At 31.5% G+C, this 26,827-nt stretch overlaps 3 protein-coding genes across 5 annotated transcripts in view; 1 reads left to right on the plus strand and 2 right to left on the minus strand.

Moving 5' to 3' along the window:
• LOC114326149 (beta-arrestin-1-like) overlaps positions 1-26,827 on the plus strand; it is a 1,212,937-nt gene that overhangs the window by 379,956 nt on the left and 806,154 nt on the right. The gene's annotated exons all lie outside the window — the stretch shown is intronic.
• Positions 1,751-8,631, minus strand: LOC114336152 (uncharacterized). The gene is made up of 3 exons (XM_028286484.2): positions 8,094-8,631; positions 7,963-8,034; positions 1,751-4,812 (listed from the first exon to the last, which is right to left on the minus strand). The coding sequence occupies exons 1-3, from the start codon at positions 8,121-8,123 to the stop codon at positions 2,578-2,580; spliced, it is 2,337 nt and encodes a 778-aa protein (XP_028142285.2). The 5' UTR covers positions 8,124-8,631; the 3' UTR covers positions 1,751-2,577.
• LOC126885019 (uncharacterized) lies at positions 13,141-20,019 on the minus strand. The gene is made up of 3 exons (XM_050651409.1): positions 19,484-20,019; positions 19,353-19,424; positions 13,141-16,202 (listed from the first exon to the last, which is right to left on the minus strand). The coding sequence occupies exons 1-3, from the start codon at positions 19,511-19,513 to the stop codon at positions 13,968-13,970; spliced, it is 2,337 nt and encodes a 778-aa protein (XP_050507366.1). The 5' UTR covers positions 19,514-20,019; the 3' UTR covers positions 13,141-13,967.

Here is a 26,827-nt window from a genome sequence, read left to right on the forward strand (position 1 = left end):
ATCCGATGATCGCTCGAAAAACATCCGATTTGTCACGAAAAGGTACACAAGGTCAAAAATTATTCTGTTATTAAAATCAATGTTGCCAATGTTATTCTTTTAGTAGCCTTAACAACCATCAAATAACAAAATCCGTTGTTCGTACGCCAATCAGTTATCATTATGATAATTAACATAATTAATATATTAATTAATTATTAATTATCAATTAACGTAACAATTATTAACATAATTGATTGATTAATCAATTAATCTCATAATTGTAATCAATTATGTTTTCAGCAACCCAATCAAAGTTGACATTGACAGTAATTAAATATTTGATAATGATCAGTTGATTCCATTTCTGATTAGCGTTCGAACAACCGGCCCTTTAATCTACTGAATTCTCTATTTCACCGTTTAAAAATTTTCGTTTATAGATGAAAATCTCGTATCCTAGCTGATTATTACCTAATTCATGTATGTAAATATTATTTACTTACTATTATTATATTATTCGTACTTTGCATTATCGTAAGTGTTAAATTCTAAATTAATAAATAAATCTAAATATTTCATTATTTGGATCGTTATATTAATTTATTATAATTATTTAATTAAAAAAAAACACTTTTAAATATTATTTTATTAAAACGTAATAACTACCTAAAACTAGGTACTGGAAAAATAAATAATAAATAAATCAATACAAAATAAACTACAGCTACATTAATAGCATAGGCGCAAAATTTCTGGTCAATGCTTTTAAAATGCATTATTTTTTTCGAGTCCTGAGAAAGCTAATAAGTATTATTTAAAAATTTAAACGCAGAATGAAAGATTACATTATTACCGAGGGCCTAAAGTCCCTGAAGACTTCTATAATTTTTATTCTAATATGTTACATGGGTAAAAGGAAAAGAGAATATTGAGTGTGATTTTTAATTTCAAATATCTCATTCAAAAGAAACATTTTGTTTATTCTAAGGGACTCTAAGCCCTCGGTAATAATGTAATCTTTAATTCTGCGTTCAAATTTTTCAAAAATACTTATTAGTTTTCACAGGATTCTAAAAAAATGAATACGTTTAAAGATTATTGGTCCGAAATTTTGCGCTTACGCTCTTTTAACAACTAAAGATTTATTACAACTAAAACAATAGAAATGTATTTGACAGTCTTGTAGTTATTAAGGTATCAAAGTTATTATCCATAATACACGTGGTGCGTTCAACGTTAATGCCCGACTATATAATTGTTATAGGCAAAAAATTTGAAGGATTTTTGAGTTAATTAGTAGATATCTAGATATTACTAGTTTCAAGTAAGTAGATTTTTCTACAACCAATATTCCAAATGCATTTTTCTGCACAATTTTATGTAAACAAACTTAACATTTTCTCACAGAATAACTGACAGTAGTGTGCAGAAAAGTGACGTTTCTGTGCCGGAAAGTTCTTTTATGCATAGTACATACCATTACATTCCTCAAAAAAATCATAAATATAATTAGGTATAACATGTTTTGATGAAATGGTTTTGTTTAAGATATTAGATTTGATAGAACTTTACAAAAAAAGAACCGATTTAACTACATCTCATGTCCGAGAAATCTGGAAAATCTTTTGAACTTTACATTTGGTATTCTACAAATGATTACCTTATTCTGAGTAACGTTATACATATATTTTGTGTACATCTGTGGTTAAAGTGTAGACACATATATAACCTGTAAGACAGGTGATATTATTCTTAACTATCTATCGAATAGAAATTAAATTATTTATTATTTATTAAATTATTAATTGTTTTATTTTACAATTTTATTCTTAATAAACATCAATTAACCAATAAGGATTTAGCAATCTCATCAAGATACGTCGAATGAAGTATGGTGGAAATCCGTGACCAACTCTCCTAGAATTTTTATTCAAAATTGTTTAAAAATATATATATAACTACTATAACTACAATTAAGGCAGTGCATTAATTTTTTAACTGATTTCTGTGTAGGTAATTAGTTTAGGTTTGGGGAATTTAAGTTGATTAAAAAATCAGAGGTATATTTAAAATCCCTAAAAAGGGGTATATCACAACAAAACGTTTTCGGAATCAATATTCCATCATCAGTGTATTCACAGATTAACATGCTTTAAGCCACAAAAATATACGGGTAAAAACCCTTGAGTTGTTTTTAAACAGTTAAGGTTACATTATATTATGCGATTTTAAAGGATGTTAAAAATATTTCCAGATTAACCCCTGGCATTACATGACATCAACCATATTGGTTGGAAAATTTGTAGGTATGACCTTACATGGCAGAGTTGTCAGCTAGCACTATAATCGGAAAAAACAATTGTTGGAAATGGAAAATTAAAGTAAAAAATAAAAAGTCCCCCACTTTATGGAAAACTTAACTTTTTTGGTTGTTACTAACTAATAACAGAAATAAATCATATTTAACTGACTTTTAAATCATTTCATTATTTATCAAATAATATGCCAGTGGGACATTAAAACATTAAAAACCTAAACATGTAAGTACGTAATCCAACACATACAAAAAACATAATTTAATAAAGTACAAAATTCTCATTTACTATTTTGCCATATGTTACATCCTAACATTTTTTTTGAAGGTGTAAATTTTACACAGCCTGTATTACCGATACCATCTTTTGTCGCCAATAAAGCCCTAATTGTAGATGTATCTAAAAGATTTCTCTTATCTGTTTTTATATTGAATAAATTACTAAAAACCCTTTCTACCGCAGCGTTTGAAAATGGTAGAACGAATAACAATGAAAATACTTTTTTTAAATTTGGAAACAAAGATATGTTGGCTTCATTTTTTAATTTAAAAATCTGAGACCAGTATATATCACACTCGGTATTGGAATTAATGTCTAAACTATCAAAATCTAAGAGTGCATGTTTTCTCCACTCGTTATCCAAAGATTGTGCATTGACAAAGTTATTTAGAACTGGAAACCTATCTAATATGTTTTTTAAAGATTTTGTTTGGAATGATTGGGCCACCTTCGGATCTAACAGCTCTAAGGTAGTAAAAACCGGGTCCTCAAATTTAAACCGATCTTTGATATTAGCAACTAGTTCAATATAAAAGGATAATATTGATTTAAAAAAATTATCAAAGTCTGCTTGTTCTAAATTTGTGTCTTTATCCGATCGCAAATGTTGCAAACTGTCGAAAGCAGAAATTCCTATATAAATTTGCTCTAATGGAAGAAAATTGTCTGGATTGTCGTGAACAATTTTCAGGATTTCTGCACATTTTTTTATATGAACAATATTCATATAATTGGAACATAAAATCTTCAATAAATTTTCAGTTTCGGGCTTAACCCTATATAAAAGTGGTTTTTCGGATTGGAATAAAATATTGAAATCCGTCATGAGCTCTAGAACATAAGACATAAACTTTAAATACACTTCAGTAAGAGGGTGATTAAGAGTTTCCAACATAGTTTCCGTTACATGTGAAGGATCTTCAGAAACACTCTCCTTGAAATATGCACGTAATGGTTCGTACTGCTCTAGAACCCTGTCCACAACTGCTTTTAGTGAAAGCCACCTGGTCTTAGCAGGTGATAGAATTTTGTGAATGTCAACCTTAAAAAATTCCTGAAATTCCCGAAATTTGGCTCTTCGACAAGCACTTCTATTGAAATGGCTTCCTATATTTCTTAGTAAGTCCTCAATGTGCTTGGGAAGTTTCAAGCATGCCTTTGAAGTTGCTAAATGTGCCATGTGACAAGAGCATTTAACACAAACTATATCAGGAAATTCTTGTTTTAGATGGGAAAAAACTGAATTGTGTGGCCCTACCATTACATTAGGTGTGTCCGACGAAAATCCAACAAAATTAGATATAGGAATACCTTTGGAAAATATTATGTCTTTTAAAGTTGAATATAATTCAACTGCAGTGCCCCCAGTATTTTCTAAAATGTCAAAAAATGTTGTTTGTAATGAGTTGGAATTTTCATCAAAAAATATTGCAGTAAATGCACACTGTTTTTTTACCGATATATCTGTAGTTTCATCCATAATCAATGAAAAAAACATTCCAGGTACTCTTAACTTTTCATATAATTCTTTCAGAAAATTGTCACCCAAACATTCAACGACTATTTGAGTTGCTTTAGTCCTTTTAACGGTTAATTGTTGAGCTATCTTAGAATCTGGAAAAATATCTTTAAGTAGTGGACATACAGTGTCCATTAATAAGAACGGTAAGTCCTTTGTAGCCAAAAGACTACATAATTTTAGTTCTGCTCTTTTAACTAAATTATTTTCACAGGTTTGTTTTACACACATGTCCTTTATTTTTATATTACTGGATACCGCACTAAAATTCTCTTTGTGTTTTTCCGTTCTCATATGTCTAAGTAACACAGCCTTATGAGCCACCAAATTTGATTTACAAACTTTACAAAATGCGTATTCATTGCCGTGTTTATCATCTGGCTTATTTGATTTATTAAGCCACCCGCGAAACTCGTTATCGGTTAGCCACGCTGGAATAAACTTGCATATTCTTTTTGAAGGTGTATCTACAAAATCAGCTTTCCTTTTCAAACTCAATAGAAATTTGTCAACAATTGGTGCGGACTCGGCATCATTGGGCTCGGCATCATTGGGCTCGGCATCATTAGTGTCAACAATAATATTACTCTGAGAAGTGTTAATCTTTTTACTAACACGGCCAACGTCAACATTTTGACTAATAATTACTCCTCCCTTAGGAGTATGAGAAGTAGATGGCTGCTCTTCAGTAACATTTTGCTGATTACTAGATTCAGGCTAAAATAATTTCTCGATATACTGGGTGTTTGATCAATAATTGGACAATTGGACATATTTTAACTAAATAATCCTTAGCTTAATACATTATGAAGATTTAACATTTAAAATTGATTTTAATATTTAATTTTATTGAAATTTATTTAATTTTACTTCATTTTATATAATTCTATGTAAATTTTATTTAATTTTAATGATTTTATTTAATTTTCTTTAATTATATATTTTTTATTTGATTTTATTTAATTTTGTTTAATTTTATTCAGATTTATTTAATTTTAATTAAATTTAATCAACACTTATATGGTTAATACTACCCCGGACCCAGTCAACAATAGAAAATTCTGAAACTACATAAATATCTAATTTTACCTTAAAAAATGTGTCCCACTTTATTTTTCCGATAAACTCCACCGTTAGTGGAGTCATAGGAGTTTTTACTTACGGAAAAAATTAGACAAGATAGAACTTTTTATAGATTCATTAAGAAATGTATAATAAACAACATATTAAAAAGTTCTATTTCAAAAGTGGGTGCTTAATTTTTCATTAAACAAATTACCTGCGAAATTAGTTGTTTTTTAAATACCTACGAAAATATAAATTTTGGAAAAAACTGACTTGACCATTGAAAAATTAGAAAATTTTACACAAAAAAAACTTATATAAAGATTTTTCGAAAATTAAATCTACAGCTTCTATAACTTTTTATTTATAACGCTAAGTCATCCCTCTCACAAACATTGGCATAAGTACAATGTGGGCGGAAAGTGGGACTTACAAGAGTTTTGTTTAAAAATTGATTTAGAAATATATGGTACTATTACGATTTTACCTATAAAACTCTTAAATTTGCACAACATACTTTTCAAACATCGTACTAAATGAAACATTACGACGTCTTAAGAAATGTAATTTGGAATACTTTGTAGTTTTACAGAATAAATACCACTGGGATATTACTAAGTGTAAACGGATATATTACAATTTTATAGGTGTTTTTTAAAGCTTATCCAATGTAATTTTTAAAATGCACTAAATTATTTTACTTTAAAAATAAAATAAACAACTTCTTTTTGAGAAAATTAAGAAAGATAAAAAATGTAATGAAACCACCGAAAAATATCAGTTAAAAAAATGTTTATACAAAGTCATCAGAACGTTTTTACCCAAAATACATTTAATCACAAGCGTAAATATAATAAATGTCAAAAAAAAAATTTTAGCTCTGATACAGTACCTCTGTCTGCGTAACTTGGATTGGAACCTATCGGAAACTTTTTTGTTATCAATTTTATGAAAAAATGTTATTCTTCATACAATACTCTGTAAGGTATAAAATCTAAGATGCAACCATCAGATTTCCAATATTATCAATTTTCTACAAGGTACGTCAAAAATATGAATTTTGTTCAAGAATAAAGTACCTTAATATTTCACAATATCGAAAATTGTTATAATGCTATAATTTTTAGTTGTTCTTAAATAAGAACTATGTTTTAATATACAATAATTATATCATTCTGCTTGAAATATTGTGAACTAGAAAAGTACCTACTTTACTTTTGAGCGAAATTCATATTTTTTAACATATCTCGTATAACATTGATACAATTTGATATATTATGATGGTTGATTGTTATATTTTGTTATATTGAGCTTTTTTAATCTTCCATTTGTTGCGTCAGAATCGGATTCAGCATAATTAAAAACAAAATAAAAACATTTTTGATCAAGGTAGAAATATTAATTCACCGATATTGTTAAAATCGTTTCTACAAAACAGCTTTTGTCGTTTTTAAACAATTAGTTAACTTAAATTAACAAAAATTAACATATATTTTAGAAAAATATAAGTTTTTTGATTTTTTCCGAAACAACGTAAGTTTTCGATCTACATTGACTGTCGTACTTTTATTTAGTTGAGTTAAATATATAGGGAGGAAGGCACTTATGGAATAAAATTATTTTTGCCCTTTTTAGAAAAATTTTTAAAATCGCCGAGACCAGTCGATTTTTAGATGTAATTGTGCGCTTTTTAAACACAAATTTAAATGTACAAGGTGATTCACGCAAGCCTAGCATAGTCCATAAACTTTATTTTCAATGGAACATCCTGTATATTTTTAAAAACTGCTTAGCAACCTGATTTCAATGAATTATATAATGTATGATGATTATTAATAATACAGGGTGATATTTTTGAAATTATAATGTATGGAACCACTTATGAAATAATGTAGTTTGTGTCCTTATTTAAAAAAATTATAAATACCCTAGGATACCTACCCCAACTTTAAAATTTAAATATGCACTGTTTAAATATAAATTTGAATATATAGGGTGATTCACGCAAGTCTAGCATAGTCCATTATCTTGTCCATTTTAGTGAAACACCCTGTATTTTTTAGAAATTTGATGTTCTTAGAAACTACTTTATTTAGAAACTACTAATATATATTGGGTTTTGTATTTAATGTCTTGCCGAACTTTTTAAAAAATTGCAAAATTCACCTTGTATTATTCAAAATAGAACCTACATAATACACTTTTTTGAGTTGATGTTACTATGTAGCTTCTAATTACACAAAAATATACTGAATGATTCATTAAAACTAAAGATCATGGACTATACTAGACTTTCGTGACGCACCCTGTATGTTTAAATCTATGTTTATAAAGCGCCCATTTGAATTTAAAAGTTAACGGGCCACAGCATTTTTTAATAATTTTCTAAAATAAGTACACAAACAATTTTATTCCATAAGTATTTTCCATACTTTCTAATTTCAAAATTTCACCCTGTATTATTGTTAATTATATTTCGTTAAAATTGGTTGTTAAGCAGCTTTTAAAAATATAAAAATATATAGGGTGTTCCAATAAAAATAAAACATATGGGCTCTGCCAGGCTTGCGTCAATCACCCTGTAGATTTAAATTTATATTTAAAAAGTGCACATTTATATATTAAAATCGACGGGTCCCAGCGCTTTTTATAATTCTTTAAAACAAGGACACAAATAATTTTATTCCATAAGTGCCTTTCGCACTGTATAAGCTCATCATTATAATATAGTTAAAACATGTCCAATTAGTAATAAAACATCCGTATATTATATAGTGAAGTCTTAATTATTTTACTAATTACCTGTTGTTCAGAAGCATGACGTGAAGTTGACGGCTGCTTTTCAGCAATATTTTTTTCATTATTTGATTTGGTCTAAAACAAATTCATTATTATATTTCAATATCCACACGTTAGTAAACTTTTTTACCCACCTTAACACTTTTTATTAACCATTTATCCATTATAAAAAAGTATTTTCACAAACCAAAACTTATTTCAACAGACGAGACGTTTACTTAAGCACTGCACTACATACAATGAAAATAAAACTAAATCGTGCGTGAATTAGCTTTCATAAGTTTACAGACTAAAATCGAAAAACTCATAAATAACATCCGAGGGCAGACAGATTTTGAAATTTGAATTGGATTAGTACGCCTTAAGTGGATGCACTTGTGCATTTAAATTCTAAACAAAAGAATCGGCACATGTCCCTTTTGTCAAAAGATGAAAAGTATCGGATGTCACTAACATTCATCCAGTATAGGCTATTTATAAAAATTTTGGTGGAAGCAAACAAAATTAATGTGTTGTTGGTGCTGGGAATATATGGATGAGAAAGTTTTAGTCGATGATAGTAGATACACTGAAAAATATCCGCAAATATCCGATTTATTTAAAGGTACGCAGAAGGTACGACAACTCTCAAAAAGGTACGCAAATCGGATAATTATCCGCTGATTGGCAACACTGATTTTAACATAAACGTGATTAAGAAGCTAAATTTTAAACTTCGTCACACAAGTTTTGCGATTAAACTTTGCAATGCACAAATCCGCACCTTTTCCTTTAAAAAATTCATAAACTTTATCAGGATAAGAATAAAAGCTTGAAACAGGTACAGTTGTCTTCAGAAATGTTAGAGCTATATACTATAAAAATATATTACTTATTAAATATATTATTAAAAAATATTAAAATAGAACAGCGTTGTAGCGAGGTAAACGCAAACAAACGTGATTTGATTTTTTTTTATTTTTAGGTTAAAATGGCGATTTTGACAATGTTCCCCCACATAAAATTCAAAATAAACTTCATTTTCGTTTTCAGTACCTTCGAAAATATAAAGTATGAATAAAATTAGCCATTCACCCCTCCGTGGTCAGTATCTCGAAAACTAAGCACTTTTTTGAGGGTGTCCCGCTCGTGTAAAAACCTTTGGTCGAGTATCTGTAAAGTAGAGAGGGCGAGTCAAGTCCCACAGCATTTAAACCACAATTGACCCATTCTGCATCCTCCCTGGGAGCTGTCATCCTTAGGTAATTGTCCAACCTGCTATTTCCAGGAAGATGCTCGCCGAACGCATACTCTCGTATTGACGATAACTTAGGACATTCACATAGGACATGCTCGACAGTTTCGTAATCTCGTTCACACGAGATTACGTGTACGTGATTACGTGATTTCAGTGTATGTTTGCTTGGTTGACAATGGGCAGTTGGCCAGCATTGGGCATTCCGACATTTGGAAATTTCCGCGATTATTGTAGTTGGCCAGCCAAGAAAAGCACCAGATCCTAAGAGTCAGATCTGTTGCCTCCCTAGCTAGCTGGCCAGCAATGCGGTTGCCTTGATTTCCATTGTGTTCTTTATCAAACCTCAGGATGATACTTTTTACCATCTGAAGCTTAGGCTAGTAACTCATGACACTCCATTACTAGCCTTGATGTGTATTCAGGGTTAGTAGCGCTTCTGCCAATTCAGTCTGAACTACGCTGGCATTTTCGTCCATACCCCATTTTATACTAAGTCTCATTGATCTGGAGTATATTCACTCCATGGGGCCATCGGTGTATATGCAATACGCATTTGCCACGTTTGACTTACTATGTTGTCTTCTTTCGATTTTGTAGGGTTGGTGGAAAACAATCATAGGTTTAATTGAGTCGCCCATACGGCCTGCATGTAGCAGGGGTAGCGCTCTAAGTTCACCACGCCAGAAACGACATCTTAATTGTCCCATTCCTACATCCAGATTTGATATATATGTCTAGAGGGGTGATGCCAGTGAGCCAATCCATTGCAGTTGGTATTGTTTTCATGGCACATGACATTCTCTTTAATTCAATTTCATTAATTCCATGTGTAGTCACTAGAGATTTTAATTATATAACCTTATGGAGGAGATGAATATTGATCACGTGTCATAAAACTGACCTTTTGAAATTGGCTATGAAGAGAATGCATGAAGACAATTTGCCCATAAGGCTGGTAGCATTCGATGGAGAATATTGAAACATGCACTTTTATTATTATTAGATAATTATATTGATTGTTGCCACGTTTGGTTTTAATTATTACTTGAAAATTAAAACAATTTCTTGTAAAATATATTGCTGAACATGTGCCATAATTATTTGTGATTGTTCCCCAAAAATGCTGTTGGTACCAGAGAAGATTTGTTTTCAGTACAAGTCTTACACAGTCCCACAGGCACTCTGCTTGTGGGACTAGAACCGGTAATTGGGTGCCCTTCAGTACTGGTCGTAGAATCTCAAGGAGCATCTTCTGCGAAGGTTCCAGGATTCCTGGGCCAGTTGTGGAGGCATGAGAAAGGCTAAGCAGAGTGAGCCATCCAAAAGTCTCACAGCCCAAATTACGTTTTTAGACCGTAGAAGATGCTCCCTGGTGGTCAGTATGCTCACCAGCCGCTTTAGACTTCGGCGGCACCTTCGTCGGCTTGGATGGGCAGATGGCCCACGGTGCCGCCTATGTGATAAGGAGAAGGAAATCTCCTTACATGTCCTCTGGAAGTATTCAGTATAGAATACCTATCAGAGGTGGCAGATCCTGGGTTCGGCCTTTATGCAGCCGAGCCTGGTAAGAGAGTTGCCCTTAAAAAGACTTGTGGATTTCTGTCAGGCCATAAGGTTGCTGAACGATTAAACGTTTGGTGCAGTAGGAGGAGCTAAGATATACAGCCCCTGCTCATTCTGACAGACGTGATAACCCGGTACAGCCTGGGCTTCAGAAACGCCGAAGATCAGGTTCTTGTGGACGTAGTCCGTGTGGGAATTGGACATGGAACAAATGGAACTGAAATATGGGCTTTTAACAACAACATAGCTTACAAACTCCAAGTAACTCAGTGAGCTACGGAACGGAGAATGCTCAATATTAATAATAATAATAATAATAATAATAATGGAGTGTAGCCCGGCGTATCTACCAACACTGTGCTCTGAACAATATCATAGAGCCTCAACAGAAAGGATGCGCTAAGGGTTCCATGGGTTGCAAAGAACAACTCATCATCGACTCAGTCATTTCTAACCAGGCATATTCCAAAAAGAGGAATCTTTTTACTGCCTTCATTGATTACAAGAAGGCCTTTGATTCAGTGCCGCATGAATGGCTTATAGATATATTGAGAATATATAAAGTCGATGAGAATATAGTGACCTTTTTAGAGCATATAATTCAGTGTTGCCAATCGCATTTCTCTAGATTATCCGATGATCGCTCGAAAAACATCCGATTTGTCACGAAAAGGTACACAAGGTCAAAAATTATTCTGTTATTAAAATCAATGTTGCCAATGTTATTCTTTTAGTAGCCTTAACAACCATCAAATAACAAAATCCGTTGTTCGTACGCCAATCAGTTATCATTATGATAATTAACATAATTAATATATTAATTAATTATTAATTATCAATTAACGTAACAATTATTAACATAATTGATTGATTAATCAATTAATCTCATAATTGTAATCAATTATGTTTTCAGCAACCCAATCAAAGTTGACATTGACAGTAATTAAATATTTGATAATGATCAGTTGATTCCATTTCTGATTAGCGTTCGAACAACCGGCCCTTTAATCTACTGAATTCTCTATTTCACCGTTTAAAAATTTTCGTTTATAGATGAAAATCTCGTATCCTAGCTGATTATTACCTAATTCATGTATGTAAATATTATTTACTTACTATTATTATATTATTCGTACTTTGCATTATCGTAAGTGTTAAATTCTAAATTAATAAATAAATCTAAATATTTCATTATTTGGATCGTTATATTAATTTATTATAATTATTTAATTAAAAAAAAACACTTTTAAATATTATTTTATTAAAACGTAATAACTACCTAAAACTAGGTACTGGAAAAATAAATAATAAATAAATCAATACAAAATAAACTACAGCTACATTAATAGCATAGGCGCAAAATTTCTGGTCAATGCTTTTAAAATGCATTATTTTTTTCGAGTCCTGAGAAAGCTAATAAGTATTATTTAAAAATTTAAACGCAGAATGAAAGATTACATTATTACCGAGGGCCTAAAGTCCCTGAAGACTTCTATAATTTTTATTCTAATATGTTACATGGGTAAAAGGAAAAGAGAATATTGAGTGTGATTTTTAATTTCAAATATCTCATTCAAAAGAAACATTTTGTTTATTCTAAGGGACTCTAAGCCCTCGGTAATAATGTAATCTTTAATTCTGCGTTCAAATTTTTCAAAAATACTTATTAGTTTTCACAGGATTCTAAAAAAATGAATACGTTTAAAGATTATTGGTCCGAAATTTTGCGCTTACGCTCTTTTAACAACTAAAGATTTATTACAACTAAAACAATAGAAATGTATTTGACAGTCTTGTAGTTATTAAGGTATCAAAGTTATTATCCATAATACACGTGGTGCGTTCAACGTTAATGCCCGACTATATAATTGTTATAGGCAAAAAATTTGAAGGATTTTTGAGTTAATTAGTAGATATCTAGATATTACTAGTTTCAAGTAAGTAGATTTTTCTACAACCAATATTCCAAATGCATTTTTCTGCACAATTTTATGTAAACAAACTTAACATTTTCTCACAGAATAACTGACAGTAGTGTGCAGAAAAGTGACGTTTCTGTGCCGGAAAGTTCTTTTATGCATAGTACATACCATTACATTCCTCAAAAAAATCATAAATATAATTAGGTATAACATGTTTTGATGAAATGGTTTTGTTTAAGATATTAGATTTGATAGAACTTTACAAAAAAAGAACCGATTTAACTACATCTCATGTCCGAGAAATCTGGAAAATCTTTTGAACTTTACATTTGGTATTCTACAAATGATTACCTTATTCTGAGTAACGTTATACATATATTTTGTGTACATCTGTGGTTAAAGTGTAGACACATATATAACCTGTAAGACAGGTGATATTATTCTTAACTATCTATCGAATAGAAATTAAATTATTTATTATTTATTAAATTATTAATTGTTTTATTTTACAATTTTATTCTTAATAAACATCAATTAACCAATAAGGATTTAGCAATCTCATCAAGATACGTCGAATGAAGTATGGTGGAAATCCGTGACCAACTCTCCTAGAATTTTTATTCAAAATTGTTTAAAAATATATATATAACTACTATAACTACAATTAAGGCAGTGCATTAATTTTTTAACTGATTTCTGTGTAGGTAATTAGTTTAGGTTTGGGGAATTTAAGTTGATTAAAAAATCAGAGGTATATTTAAAATCCCTAAAAAGGGGTATATCACAACAAAACGTTTTCGGAATCAATATTCCATCATCAGTGTATTCACAGATTAACATGCTTTAAGCCACAAAAATATACGGGTAAAAACCCTTGAGTTGTTTTTAAACAGTTAAGGTTACATTATATTATGCGATTTTAAAGGATGTTAAAAATATTTCCAGATTAACCCCTGGCATTACATGACATCAACCATATTGGTTGGAAAATTTGTAGGTATGACCTTACATGGCAGAGTTGTCAGCTAGCACTATAATCGGAAAAAACAATTGTTGGAAATGGAAAATTAAAGTAAAAAATAAAAAGTCCCCCACTTTATGGAAAACTTAACTTTTTTGGTTGTTACTAACTAATAACAGAAATAAATCATATTTAACTGACTTTTAAATCATTTCATTATTTATCAAATAATATGCCAGTGGGACATTAAAACATTAAAAACCTAAACATGTAAGTACGTAATCCAACACATACAAAAAACATAATTTAATAAAGTACAAAATTCTCATTTACTATTTTGCCATATGTTACATCCTAACATTTTTTTTGAAGGTGTAAATTTTACACAGCCTGTATTACCGATACCATCTTTTGTCGCCAATAAAGCCCTAATTGTAGATGTATCTAAAAGATTTCTCTTATCTGTTTTTATATTGAATAAATTACTAAAAACCCTTTCTACCGCAGCGTTTGAAAATGGTAGAACGAATAACAATGAAAATACTTTTTTTAAATTTGGAAACAAAGATATGTTGGCTTCATTTTTTAATTTAAAAATCTGAGACCAGTATATATCACACTCGGTATTGGAATTAATGTCTAAACTATCAAAATCTAAGAGTGCATGTTTTCTCCACTCGTTATCCAAAGATTGTGCATTGACAAAGTTATTTAGAACTGGAAACCTATCTAATATGTTTTTTAAAGATTTTGTTTGGAATGATTGGGCCACCTTCGGATCTAACAGCTCTAAGGTAGTAAAAACCGGGTCCTCAAATTTAAACCGATCTTTGATATTAGCAACTAGTTCAATATAAAAGGATAATATTGATTTAAAAAAATTATCAAAGTCTGCTTGTTCTAAATTTGTGTCTTTATCCGATCGCAAATGTTGCAAACTGTCGAAAGCAGAAATTCCTATATAAATTTGCTCTAATGGAAGAAAATTGTCTGGATTGTCGTGAACAATTTTCAGGATTTCTGCACATTTTTTTATATGAACAATATTCATATAATTGGAACATAAAATCTTCAATAAATTTTCAGTTTCGGGCTTAACCCTATATAAAAGTGGTTTTTCGGATTGGAATAAAATATTGAAATCCGTCATGAGCTCTAGAACATAAGACATAAACTTTAAATACACTTCAGTAAGAGGGTGATTAAGAGTTTCCAACATAGTTTCCGTTACATGTGAAGGATCTTCAGAAACACTCTCCTTGAAATATGCACGTAATGGTTCGTACTGCTCTAGAACCCTGTCCACAACTGCTTTTAGTGAAAGCCACCTGGTCTTAGCAGGTGATAGAATTTTGTGAATGTCAACCTTAAAAAATTCCTGAAATTCCCGAAATTTGGCTCTTCGACAAGCACTTCTATTGAAATGGCTTCCTATATTTCTTAGTAAGTCCTCAATGTGCTTGGGAAGTTTCAAGCATGCCTTTGAAGTTGCTAAATGTGCCATGTGACAAGAGCATTTAACACAAACTATATCAGGAAATTCTTGTTTTAGATGGGAAAAAACTGAATTGTGTGGCCCTACCATTACATTAGGTGTGTCCGACGAAAATCCAACAAAATTAGATATAGGAATACCTTTGGAAAATATTATGTCTTTTAAAGTTGAATATAATTCAACTGCAGTGCCCCCAGTATTTTCTAAAATGTCAAAAAATGTTGTTTGTAATGAGTTGGAATTTTCATCAAAAAATATTGCAGTAAATGCACACTGTTTTTTTACCGATATATCTGTAGTTTCATCCATAATCAATGAAAAAAACATTCCAGGTACTCTTAACTTTTCATATAATTCTTTCAGAAAATTGTCACCCAAACATTCAACGACTATTTGAGTTGCTTTAGTCCTTTTAACGGTTAATTGTTGAGCTATCTTAGAATCTGGAAAAATATCTTTAAGTAGTGGACATACAGTGTCCATTAATAAGAACGGTAAGTCCTTTGTAGCCAAAAGACTACATAATTTTAGTTCTGCTCTTTTAACTAAATTATTTTCACAGGTTTGTTTTACACACATGTCCTTTATTTTTATATTACTGGATACCGCACTAAAATTCTCTTTGTGTTTTTCCGTTCTCATATGTCTAAGTAACACAGCCTTATGAGCCACCAAATTTGATTTACAAACTTTACAAAATGCGTATTCATTGCCGTGTTTATCATCTGGCTTATTTGATTTATTAAGCCACCCGCGAAACTCGTTATCGGTTAGCCACGCTGGAATAAACTTGCATATTCTTTTTGAAGGTGTATCTACAAAATCAGCTTTCCTTTTCAAACTCAATAGAAATTTGTCAACAATTGGTGCGGACTCGGCATCATTGGGCTCGGCATCATTGGGCTCGGCATCATTAGTGTCAACAATAATATTACTCTGAGAAGTGTTAATCTTTTTACTAACACGGCCAACGTCAACATTTTGACTAATAATTACTCCTCCCTTAGGAGTATGAGAAGTAGATGGCTGCTCTTCAGTAACATTTTGCTGATTACTAGATTCAGGCTAAAATAATTTCTCGATATACTGGGTGTTTGATCAATAATTGGACAATTGGACATATTTTAACTAAATAATCCTTAGCTTAATACATTATGAAGATTTAACATTTAAAATTGATTTTAATATTTAATTTTATTGAAATTTATTTAATTTTACTTCATTTTATATAATTCTATGTAAATTTTATTTAATTTTAATGATTTTATTTAATTTTCTTTAATTATATATTTTTTATTTGATTTTATTTAATTTTGTTTAATTTTATTCAGATTTATTTAATTTTAATTAAATTTAATCAACACTTATATGGTTAATACTACCCCGGACCCAGTCAACAATAGAAAATTCTGAAACTACATAAATATCTAATTTTACCTTAAAAAATGTGTCCCACTTTATTTTTCCGATAAACTCCACCGTTAGTGGAGTCATAGGAGTTTTTACTTACGGAAAAAATTAGACAAGATAGAACTTTTTATAGATTCATTAAGAAATGTATAATAAACAACATATTAAAAAGTTCTATTTCAAAAGTGGGTGCTTAATTTTTCATTAAACAAATTACCTGCGAAATTAGTTGTTTTTTAAATACCTACGAAAATATAAATTTTGGAAAAAACTGACTTGACCATTGAAAAATTAGAAAATTTTACACAAAAAAAACTTATATAAAGATTTTTCGAAAATTAAATCTACAGCTTCTATAACTTTTTATTTATAACGCTAAGTCATCCCTCTCACAAACATTGGCATAAGTACAATGTGGGCGGAAAGTGGGACTTACAAGAGTTTTGTTTAAAAATTGATTTAGAAATATATGGTACTATTACGATTTTACCTATAAAACTCTTAAATTTGCACAACATACTTTTCAAACATCGTACTAAATGAAACATTACGACGTCTTAAGAAATGTAATTTGGAATACTTTGTAGTTTTACAGAATAAATACCACTGGGATATTACTAAGTGTAAACGGATATATTACAATTTTATAGGTGTTTTTTAAAGCTTATCCAATGTAATTTTTAAAATGCACTAAATTATTTTACTTTAAAAATAAAATAAACAACTTCTTTTTGAGAAAATTAAGAAAGATAAAAAATGTAATGAAACCACCGAAAAATATCAGTTAAAAAAATGTTTATACAAAGTCATCAGAACGTTTTTACCCAAAATACATTTAATCACAAGCGTAAATATAATAAATGTCAAAAAAAAAATTTTAGCTCTGATACAGTACCTCTGTCTGCGTAACTTGGATTGGAACCTATCGGAAACTTTTTTGTTATCAATTTTATGAAAAAATGTTATTCTTCATACAATACTCTGTAAGGTATAAAATCTAAGATGCAACCATCAGATTTCCAATATTATCAATTTTCTACAAGGTACGTCAAAAATATGAATTTTGTTCAAGAATAAAGTACCTTAATATTTCACAATATCGAAAATTGTTATAATGCTATAATTTTTAGTTGTTCTTAAATAAGAACTATGTTTTAATATACAATAATTATATCATTCTGCTTGAAATATTGTGAACTAGAAAAGTACCTACTTTACTTTTGAGCGAAATTCATATTTTTTAACATATCTCGTATAACATTGATACAATTTGATATATTATGATGGTTGATTGTTATATTTTGTTATATTGAGCTTTTTTAATCTTCCATTTGTTGCGTCAGAATCGGATTCAGCATAATTAAAAACAAAATAAAAACATTTTTGATCAAGGTAGAAATATTAATTCACCGATATTGTTAAAATCGTTTCTACAAAACAGCTTTTGTCGTTTTTAAACAATTAGTTAACTTAAATTAACAAAAATTAACATATATTTTAGAAAAATATAAGTTTTTTGATTTTTTCCGAAACAACGTAAGTTTTCGATCTACATTGACTGTCGTACTTTTATTTAGTTGAGTTAAATATATAGGGAGGAAGGCACTTATGGAATAAAATTATTTTTGCCCTTTTTAGAAAAATTTTTAAAATCGCCGAGACCAGTCGATTTTTAGATGTAATTGTGCGCTTTTTAAACACAAATTTAAATGTACAAGGTGATTCACGCAAGCCTAGCATAGTCCATAAACTTTATTTTCAATGGAACATCCTGTATATTTTTAAAAACTGCTTAGCAACCTGATTTCAATGAATTATATAATGTATGATGATTATTAATAATACAGGGTGATATTTTTGAAATTATAATGTATGGAACCACTTATGAAATAATGTAGTTTGTGTCCTTATTTAAAAAAATTATAAATACCCTAGGATACCTACCCCAACTTTAAAATTTAAATATGCACTGTTTAAATATAAATTTGAATATATAGGGTGATTCACGCAAGTCTAGCATAGTCCATTATCTTGTCCATTTTAGTGAAACACCCTGTATTTTTTAGAAATTTGATGTTCTTAGAAACTACTTTATTTAGAAACTACTAATATATATTGGGTTTTGTATTTAATGTCTTGCCGAACTTTTTAAAAAATTGCAAAATTCACCTTGTATTATTCAAAATAGAACCTACATAATACACTTTTTTGAGTTGATGTTACTATGTAGCTTCTAATTACACAAAAATATACTGAATGATTCATTAAAACTAAAGATCATGGACTATACTAGACTTTCGTGACGCACCCTGTATGTTTAAATCTATGTTTATAAAGCGCCCATTTGAATTTAAAAGTTAACGGGCCACAGCATTTTTTAATAATTTTCTAAAATAAGTACACAAACAATTTTATTCCATAAGTATTTTCCATACTTTCTAATTTCAAAATTTCACCCTGTATTATTGTTAATTATATTTCGTTAAAATTGGTTGTTAAGCAGCTTTTAAAAATATAAAAATATATAGGGTGTTCCAATAAAAATAAAACATATGGGCTCTGCCAGGCTTGCGTCAATCACCCTGTAGATTTAAATTTATATTTAAAAAGTGCACATTTATATATTAAAATCGACGGGTCCCAGCGCTTTTTATAATTCTTTAAAACAAGGACACAAATAATTTTATTCCATAAGTGCCTTTCGCACTGTATAAGCTCATCATTATAATATAGTTAAAACATGTCCAATTAGTAATAAAACATCCGTATATTATATAGTGAAGTCTTAATTATTTTACTAATTACCTGTTGTTCAGAAGCATGACGTGAAGTTGACGGCTGCTTTTCAGCAATATTTTTTTCATTATTTGATTTGGTCTAAAACAAATTCATTATTATATTTCAATATCCACACGTTAGTAAACTTTTTTACCCACCTTAACACTTTTTATTAACCATTTATCCATTATAAAAAAGTATTTTCACAAACCAAAACTTATTTCAACAGACGAGACGTTTACTTAAGCACTGCACTACATACAATGAAAATAAAACTAAATCGTGCGTGAATTAGCTTTCATAAGTTTACAGACTAAAATCGAAAAACTCATAAATAACATCCGAGGGCAGACAGATTTTGAAATTTGAATTGGATTAGTACGCCTTAAGTGGATGCACTTGTGCATTTAAATTCTAAACAAAAGAATCGGCACATGTCCCTTTTGTCAAAAGATGAAAAGTATCGGATGTCACTAACATTCATCCAGTATAGGCTATTTATAAAAATTTTGGTGGAAGCAAACAAAATTAATGTGTTGTTGGTGCTGGGAATATATGGATGAGAAAGTTTTAGTCGATGATAGTAGATACACTGAAAAATATCCGCAAATATCCGATTTATTTAAAGGTACGCAGAAGGTACGACAACTCTCAAAAAGGTACGCAAATCGGATAATTATCCGCTGATTGGCAACACTGATATAATTACGGAGTGGAAGACTAGAATTCACCTTCAAATACCTGGTGAAAATAACATTGAAACTGAAAATATCGCAATCAGCCGGGGCCTTTTTCAAGGAGATTCGTTGAGTCCACTGTGGTTCTGTCTAGCTATGAACCCATTATCTCAGCTATTGAACTCCACAGACGCAGGTTTTAGCATCAAAAATAACAACAATGTGGTGGCGAAGCTTAATCATTTACTGTATATGGATGATTTGAAATTAATGGCTTCCACTCGAAACCAACTCGATGAGATGCTAAAAACTGTAGAAACTTTTTCCAATGATATTAACATGCACTTCGGACTAGACAAGTGCCGTATTTTAAATATAGTCAGAGGAAAAGTACAGCCGGAGGATTCGATATGCAAAATGGCCAGAACATCGAGGCCATGGGTGAAAACGATATGTATAAATATCTTGGAGTAAAGCAAGCGCGGAGAATTGACCATAAACAAATGAAAACAGAGATAACTACTGAGTTTATACGAAGGGTAAAACAGCTGCTTCGCTCACGCCTTAATAGTAGAAATTTGTTTAAAGCACTAAACACCTACGCATGTTCCGCGCTTAGCTATTCATTTGGCATTGTTAAGTGGACAAAAACGGACATAGAAAATCTTCAGCGAAAAGTAAGAACGCACCTCACAAAGGCACAAAAACACCATCCAAAAAGTGCAGTAGAAAGAACGACATTACCACGGAATTTAGGAGGAAGAGGACTTATGGATATAGGTGAGCAATTAGACAAACAAATTGCTAATTTAAGATCTTATTTTCAGATGCAGGCTAAAACATCTACTCTACATCGCGCTATCTGCGCAGTAGATGATACAACACCGATAAAACTGAGGGAAGCAGAACTTCGCATAAACCACCTTACTAAGGACGAGAAAGTGCGCGCCTGGATGGGTAAACCTCTGCACGGGCGACATCCCAATGAGGTCAGCCAAGATTATGTCGACAATATAGCGTCGAACTACTGGTTGACATCAGGAAAGATGTTCCCTGAAACGGAGGGTTCATTACTGGCCATTCAGGATCAGGTTATACCAACGAGAAATTACCTGAAATATATCATCAAAGACCCTCATGTTCAAAACGACAGATGCCGATATGGATGTCAAGCCCAAGAAACCATCCAACATCTTACAGGGGGCTGCCAGGCATTTGCTGCAACTGAGTACAAGGAACGGCATGACGCAGTGGGAAAAATCCTTCATCAGGAGATAGCTATCAAGCTGGGACTTCTCCAAACCGACCTTCTCCCATATTATCAATACGTCCCTGAGAGTATGCTTGAGGATGGCAACTACAAGCTATACTGGGACTGCACTGTGCTCACAGACCAAACAGTGGCGCATAATAGACCAGATCTCGTATTAGTCAATAAATTAACGAGACAAACAACCCTCATTGATGTGGCGATTCCTAACAACAATAATCTACGTACTAAATTTACTGAAAAGATCGCCAAGTACAGAGATCTGGAAATTCAAATACGGAGACAATGGAGAATGCAAAGTACCCAGACGATACCGATTATTATGTCTACTACTGGAGTCATTCCGAAGACCCTCCTCGAAAGCATAAAAAAGCTGGGTCTTAATGAACATCTTTATAAGACCATGCAGAAAGCAGTACTACTCGCAACGGCCAGATGTGTACGAAAATTTTTGGGAGATACACCTGCATACCAAGTCACCTAGGGCTTGATAACACGGAAAGAGTCCCACCAGAGCTCAATCCTTTTGATACCGTAGGTATCTGGGATGAGTCAATTTTCCCCTTAGAGGGAGTGTGAGCCGTATGGCTAAATCTGGATAATAATAATAATAATGTACTACTCGCGACGGCCAGATGCGTACGAAAATTTCTGGGAGATACACCTGCATTCCAAGTCACCTAGGGCTCGATAACACGGAAAGAGTCCCACCAGAGCTCAATCCTTTTGATACCGTAGGTATCTGGGATGAGTCAATTTTCCCCTTAGAGGGAGTGTGAGCCGTATGGCTACATCTGGATAATAATAATATACGTTTATTCAAAAATTAGTAGTTAGTACAATAATTTACAATTTCGGTTTATTTACACTAAAATAAACGTAAAAAAAGTCTGAGAAGCATAAACATGCTTGTTGACTTAATCTGTCTAATATTGGCAAGTTTATGTTTATTGTTTTTTTACAAATCATTATTTTACAGTTTCTAATCTAATTTCTATGTTTTTTTTTATCTAGTATAATTTAAATTTATTAAATTGTTACAAAACTCCCTGTTTTCTTTTACCCAAGCAGTAACTAATTTTTTATACAAACAAAAGTTTTTGATATTTTTAAAATTTATGGGCAATTGATTGTATATTCTTGGAGCAAAATATTTCATTGACCGTTGTGTGATTGTTTTTAAAGTGTGAAGACATTCGACATTAAATTTTCTTCTTGTTTCATAATTTGACACTTTTACTTTAAGAGGAATTTTATCTTTATAAATATTTTTAAGTAACTCTAAGCAGTACAATTGCCGAACATCAAGAACCTGAGTTTCATGAAAAAGTTGGTCTGAGGGATATGTTTTTCGTTTTCCATATAATTTCTGAGTATTTTGGAGGGTCACCAGATGGCAATCAGCTACTCCACCCCATCCTAAAATCCCATATACAAGATGAGATTGTATTACTAGAGACAGGTAAAGCATTTTAAGCTGTTCAACATCCAAAAACTCTTTTAAATAGCGGAATTTTGGTAGCAGTCCTCGTATTTTTCTTATAATATTTTTTATTTGTAAGTCCCATTTAAGGTGCCTGTCAATTAAGACTCCTAAATATTTTATGTTACGCTATGTTACATTTTACGCTACGTAACAAAATAGTAAAATTCTAATTTCTGAGATTGGATAAAAGCAAAATCTTACTAACCGTCGAAGTGAGAAAGATTCTAACGCTAGCCTAGAGATTTAGAAAAATAATCCATAGTCGAAAAAAAGATGGAGGAAATGATGAAAAAGATGAGTGAAAAATTAGATTGTATGGATAATAGAGGCATAAGAATAGAACAAAAACTAAATGAAGTGCAAAATGATTTACAGCTCATGAAACTGGAAATCGCAGAATTAAAAGCTGAAAATATAGCATTAAAATCAGAAAATAAAGTACACGAAAAAAGAATAGAAGATCTAGAAAGAGAGGTAAGAAAGAAAAATATTATAGTATACGGTATAACAGAGAAAGAAGGTGAACAAGAAAATGATATGATAAAAAGTATACAAAATATGGCAATTAAAATCCAAGTTCCACTAAATGAACACACAGACATAATAGACATAAAACACGTTGGTATACAAAGAGATCCCCTAAGACAGTTACCGAGACCTATACTACTGGAACTTAAAAGCGGTTCCAAAAGAACTGAAATATTGAACCAATCGAAAAGACTAAAAGGAACAGACATTTACCTAAGTGAAGATTATTCCAAGGAGATACAAGACCAGAGAAAAATACTGAAACAACACTTAAAGGAAGCAAGAGAAAGGGGTCAGAAGGCATCGCTAAATTATAATAAGCTAAAAATAAACGACAAAATATATACTGTGGAAAGCTTAGGATACAAGAGGACACAAAGCGAAATGATGAATACTAAAACACCTCAAGGAAAACCCAGAGGAAGAACATATACGGAAAGATCACCAGAATATGACGAAAATGAATCAGAAAATATGGCGAAAATAACCAAGACTGTACATAAGTCCGGCACAAAGCCAAAAAACTGAGATTGTATGTAAAAGTAGCACATAGTAAAGAACAAACGACTAGTATCACTAAAACATACCGGCAAACGAATATGGAAAACGCTATGTAAAGAGACTGTAAAGAAAATGAATGAAAACCTGAAAACGAAACTAGCACGGAAAAAGAACAACGAATCAAACATAAGAAAAAGAGATAGAAAAAGAAAAACCAAGAAGAAAAATAGAGTAAAAGTAGGAACCTGGAACGTTCAAACATTATTGAGACCAGGAAAAATGGAAGAGGTAGCAAGAGAAATGCAAAGATACAGAATAGACATACTAGCACTACAAGAAGTACGATGGAAGGGAGAAGGAAATATCAAAAAGAAAAACTACACAATATACTACTCGGGAGAAAACAAGCAAGGAAAAAACGGTACAGCATTCATGGTTAACAGTAAGATTAGGGACAAAGTTATAGAATTTAAAGCGATAAATGGACGAATGTCGTATATAAAAGTAGAAAACAAACAAGCCAATATGACAATCATAAACATATATGCACCCACAGAAAATGCACCAGAAAATGATAAAATTGAATTGTATGAACAACTGGAAGAATTATATGAAAGATTACCCAGAAAAGATATAGTACTAATGGTTGGTGACTTCAATGCAAAAGTAGGCAAAGAAAACCAGTATAAGGAAGTAGCAGGGAAAGAAACTATTCATGACGAGACAAACGATAACGGAAGAAAATTATGCCAACTAGCAGCAATAACAAACAGTTACATTATAAGTACAAACTTCATGCACAGAACAGAGCATAAAATAACATGGTTGATACCTGGCACAACAGATGGCAATCAGATAGATCACATACTAATATCCAAAAAATGGAAAGCAATAATGCACGATGTCAGATCATATAGAGGAGCAAACGCGGACACAGACCATTTTCTAGTAATAGGAGAAATCAAAATGAAGATAATTAAAGCAGAGAGAACAAGACAAAACAAAAGAAGATGGAATCTGGAGAAGTTAAAAGTATAGGAACTAAGAGAACAATATGAGAAAACCCTAAAGGAAAACCGAACACAAGCAAATAACACAGAGGACATATGGAAAAATATAAAAGAATCCATTTTGAATTCAGCTGAAGAGGTGCTAGGACAGAGGGAAATAAAAAGAAGGAAAGAGTGGTTTGATGCAGAATGCGAAAAAAAATCAAACAGAAAAACCAAGCAAGAGATAAATGGATATCAACTAAAGAAGTGCATCATCGAAACGAATATAAAGAAAAAAAGAAAGCAGCCGATAATTGTTGCAAGAACAAAAAAAAACTGTGGATCGAAGAGCTGTTAAAGGAACTCGAAATGAATAGTAAAGACAGCGCCAAACTATTTGGATACCTAAAAGCTCAACAAAGAAAAGGCAGACCAGTAGTTAAAATTGACAATAGATCATGGGAAACACACTTCACAGAACTATATAGATGCAAAGAAAGCCCGGAAGAGGAGGTAGGCGCAATGGAAGACATTAGAGATAATGAAATAGGTATGCCAACACATGATGAATATTTAGCCATCATTCAAAAAATGAAACAGAAAAGAACACCAGGCCCAGATGAAATTCCCAATGAGCTAATTAAAAACGGAGGGGAAAAGTTATTAACAAGCATCTATAACCTAATAGTTAGAATATGGGAAGCAGAAGAAATGCCCGAGGATTGGAAAGAAGGCAGAATTATACCAATATTTAAGAAAGGAGAAGTAACAAACTGTAACAATTATAGAGCAATATCTCTACTGAGTACAACATATAAAATTCTAACAGCCCTCATCAAACAAAAACTTAATCAATTCACAGAGAAAAAAATTGGGGACTACCAGCAAAGATTCAGAGAAGGCAGATCCACTACAGATGCGATCCACATAGTTACACACAAACAATCGAAAAATGCCACGAACACAACATAGAACTCCACATCCTCTTCGTAGACTTCAGACAAGCCTTTGACTGTATTGGAAGAAATAAATTATTTATTGAAATGAAAAATCAAGATATACCAGCAAAATTAATCAGATTAACAAAAATGACCATGGATGGAGCTCGAGCCAAAGTAACAACAGAAGAAGGTAGCACAAAATCAATTGCAATAGAAACAGGAGTGCGACAAGGCGACTCCCTGTCAACCACATTATTCAACATAGCACTAGAAGGAACAGTCAAGGCCAGCAAAATTAAAGGAACTATAGCCCACTCCTCAACACAAATAGTTGCATATGCAGATGATTTAGTTCTTATGGGAAGAGACAAGGAAAGATTAAAAGAAGCAGTAACAATCCTGGCAAAAGAAGCACGGAAAAGAGGTCTAGAAATTAACGAAGGAAAAACAAAATATCTACTCTGCTCTAGAAGAGAAGATGACAGGATGAGAGAAATCAAAATAGAAAACTACACTTTTGAAAGAGTCCAACAATTTAAATATTTGGGAGTAATAGTGAATGGCCAAAACAAGAGAAGTGAAGAAGTAACGGAACGAATACTAACAGGCAACAAAACATACTGGAGATATCATAGGCTTATGAAGGACAAGAACTTATCCAGAAATACAAAACTGAAAATATACAGAGTTCCAATCAGACCAGTAGTTACGTACTGGAAAAACAGTAGTTACGTGCCTCACGGAAAAAGATGAAGAAAAATTGAGAATATTCGAAAGGAAAATCCTCAGACGCATTATGGGCCCGATAAGAATGGACTACGGAGAAATGAGAAGAAGAATGAACCATGAACTAAGAGACATAATAAAGGGAGAAGATATAGTTAGATTTATTAAATCACAGAGGCTGAGATGGCTGGGACACATAGAAAGAAGGAAAAACGACCGACTGATTAAGAAGATCACCAAATGGAAACCGGCAACTGAAAGACCAAGAGGAAGACCCAGAGAGAGATGGGAGGACCAGGTCATGAGAGATATCAAAATTCTGGAAGTGAGAAACTGGAGGGAACTATGCACATATCGAAATGAGTGGAAGAAAATAGTAAC

This window comes from Diabrotica virgifera, chromosome 5, assembly GCF_917563875.1.
Source record: "Diabrotica virgifera virgifera chromosome 5, PGI_DIABVI_V3a".
Classification (NCBI taxonomy): Eukaryota; Metazoa; Arthropoda; class Insecta; order Coleoptera; family Chrysomelidae; genus Diabrotica; species Diabrotica virgifera.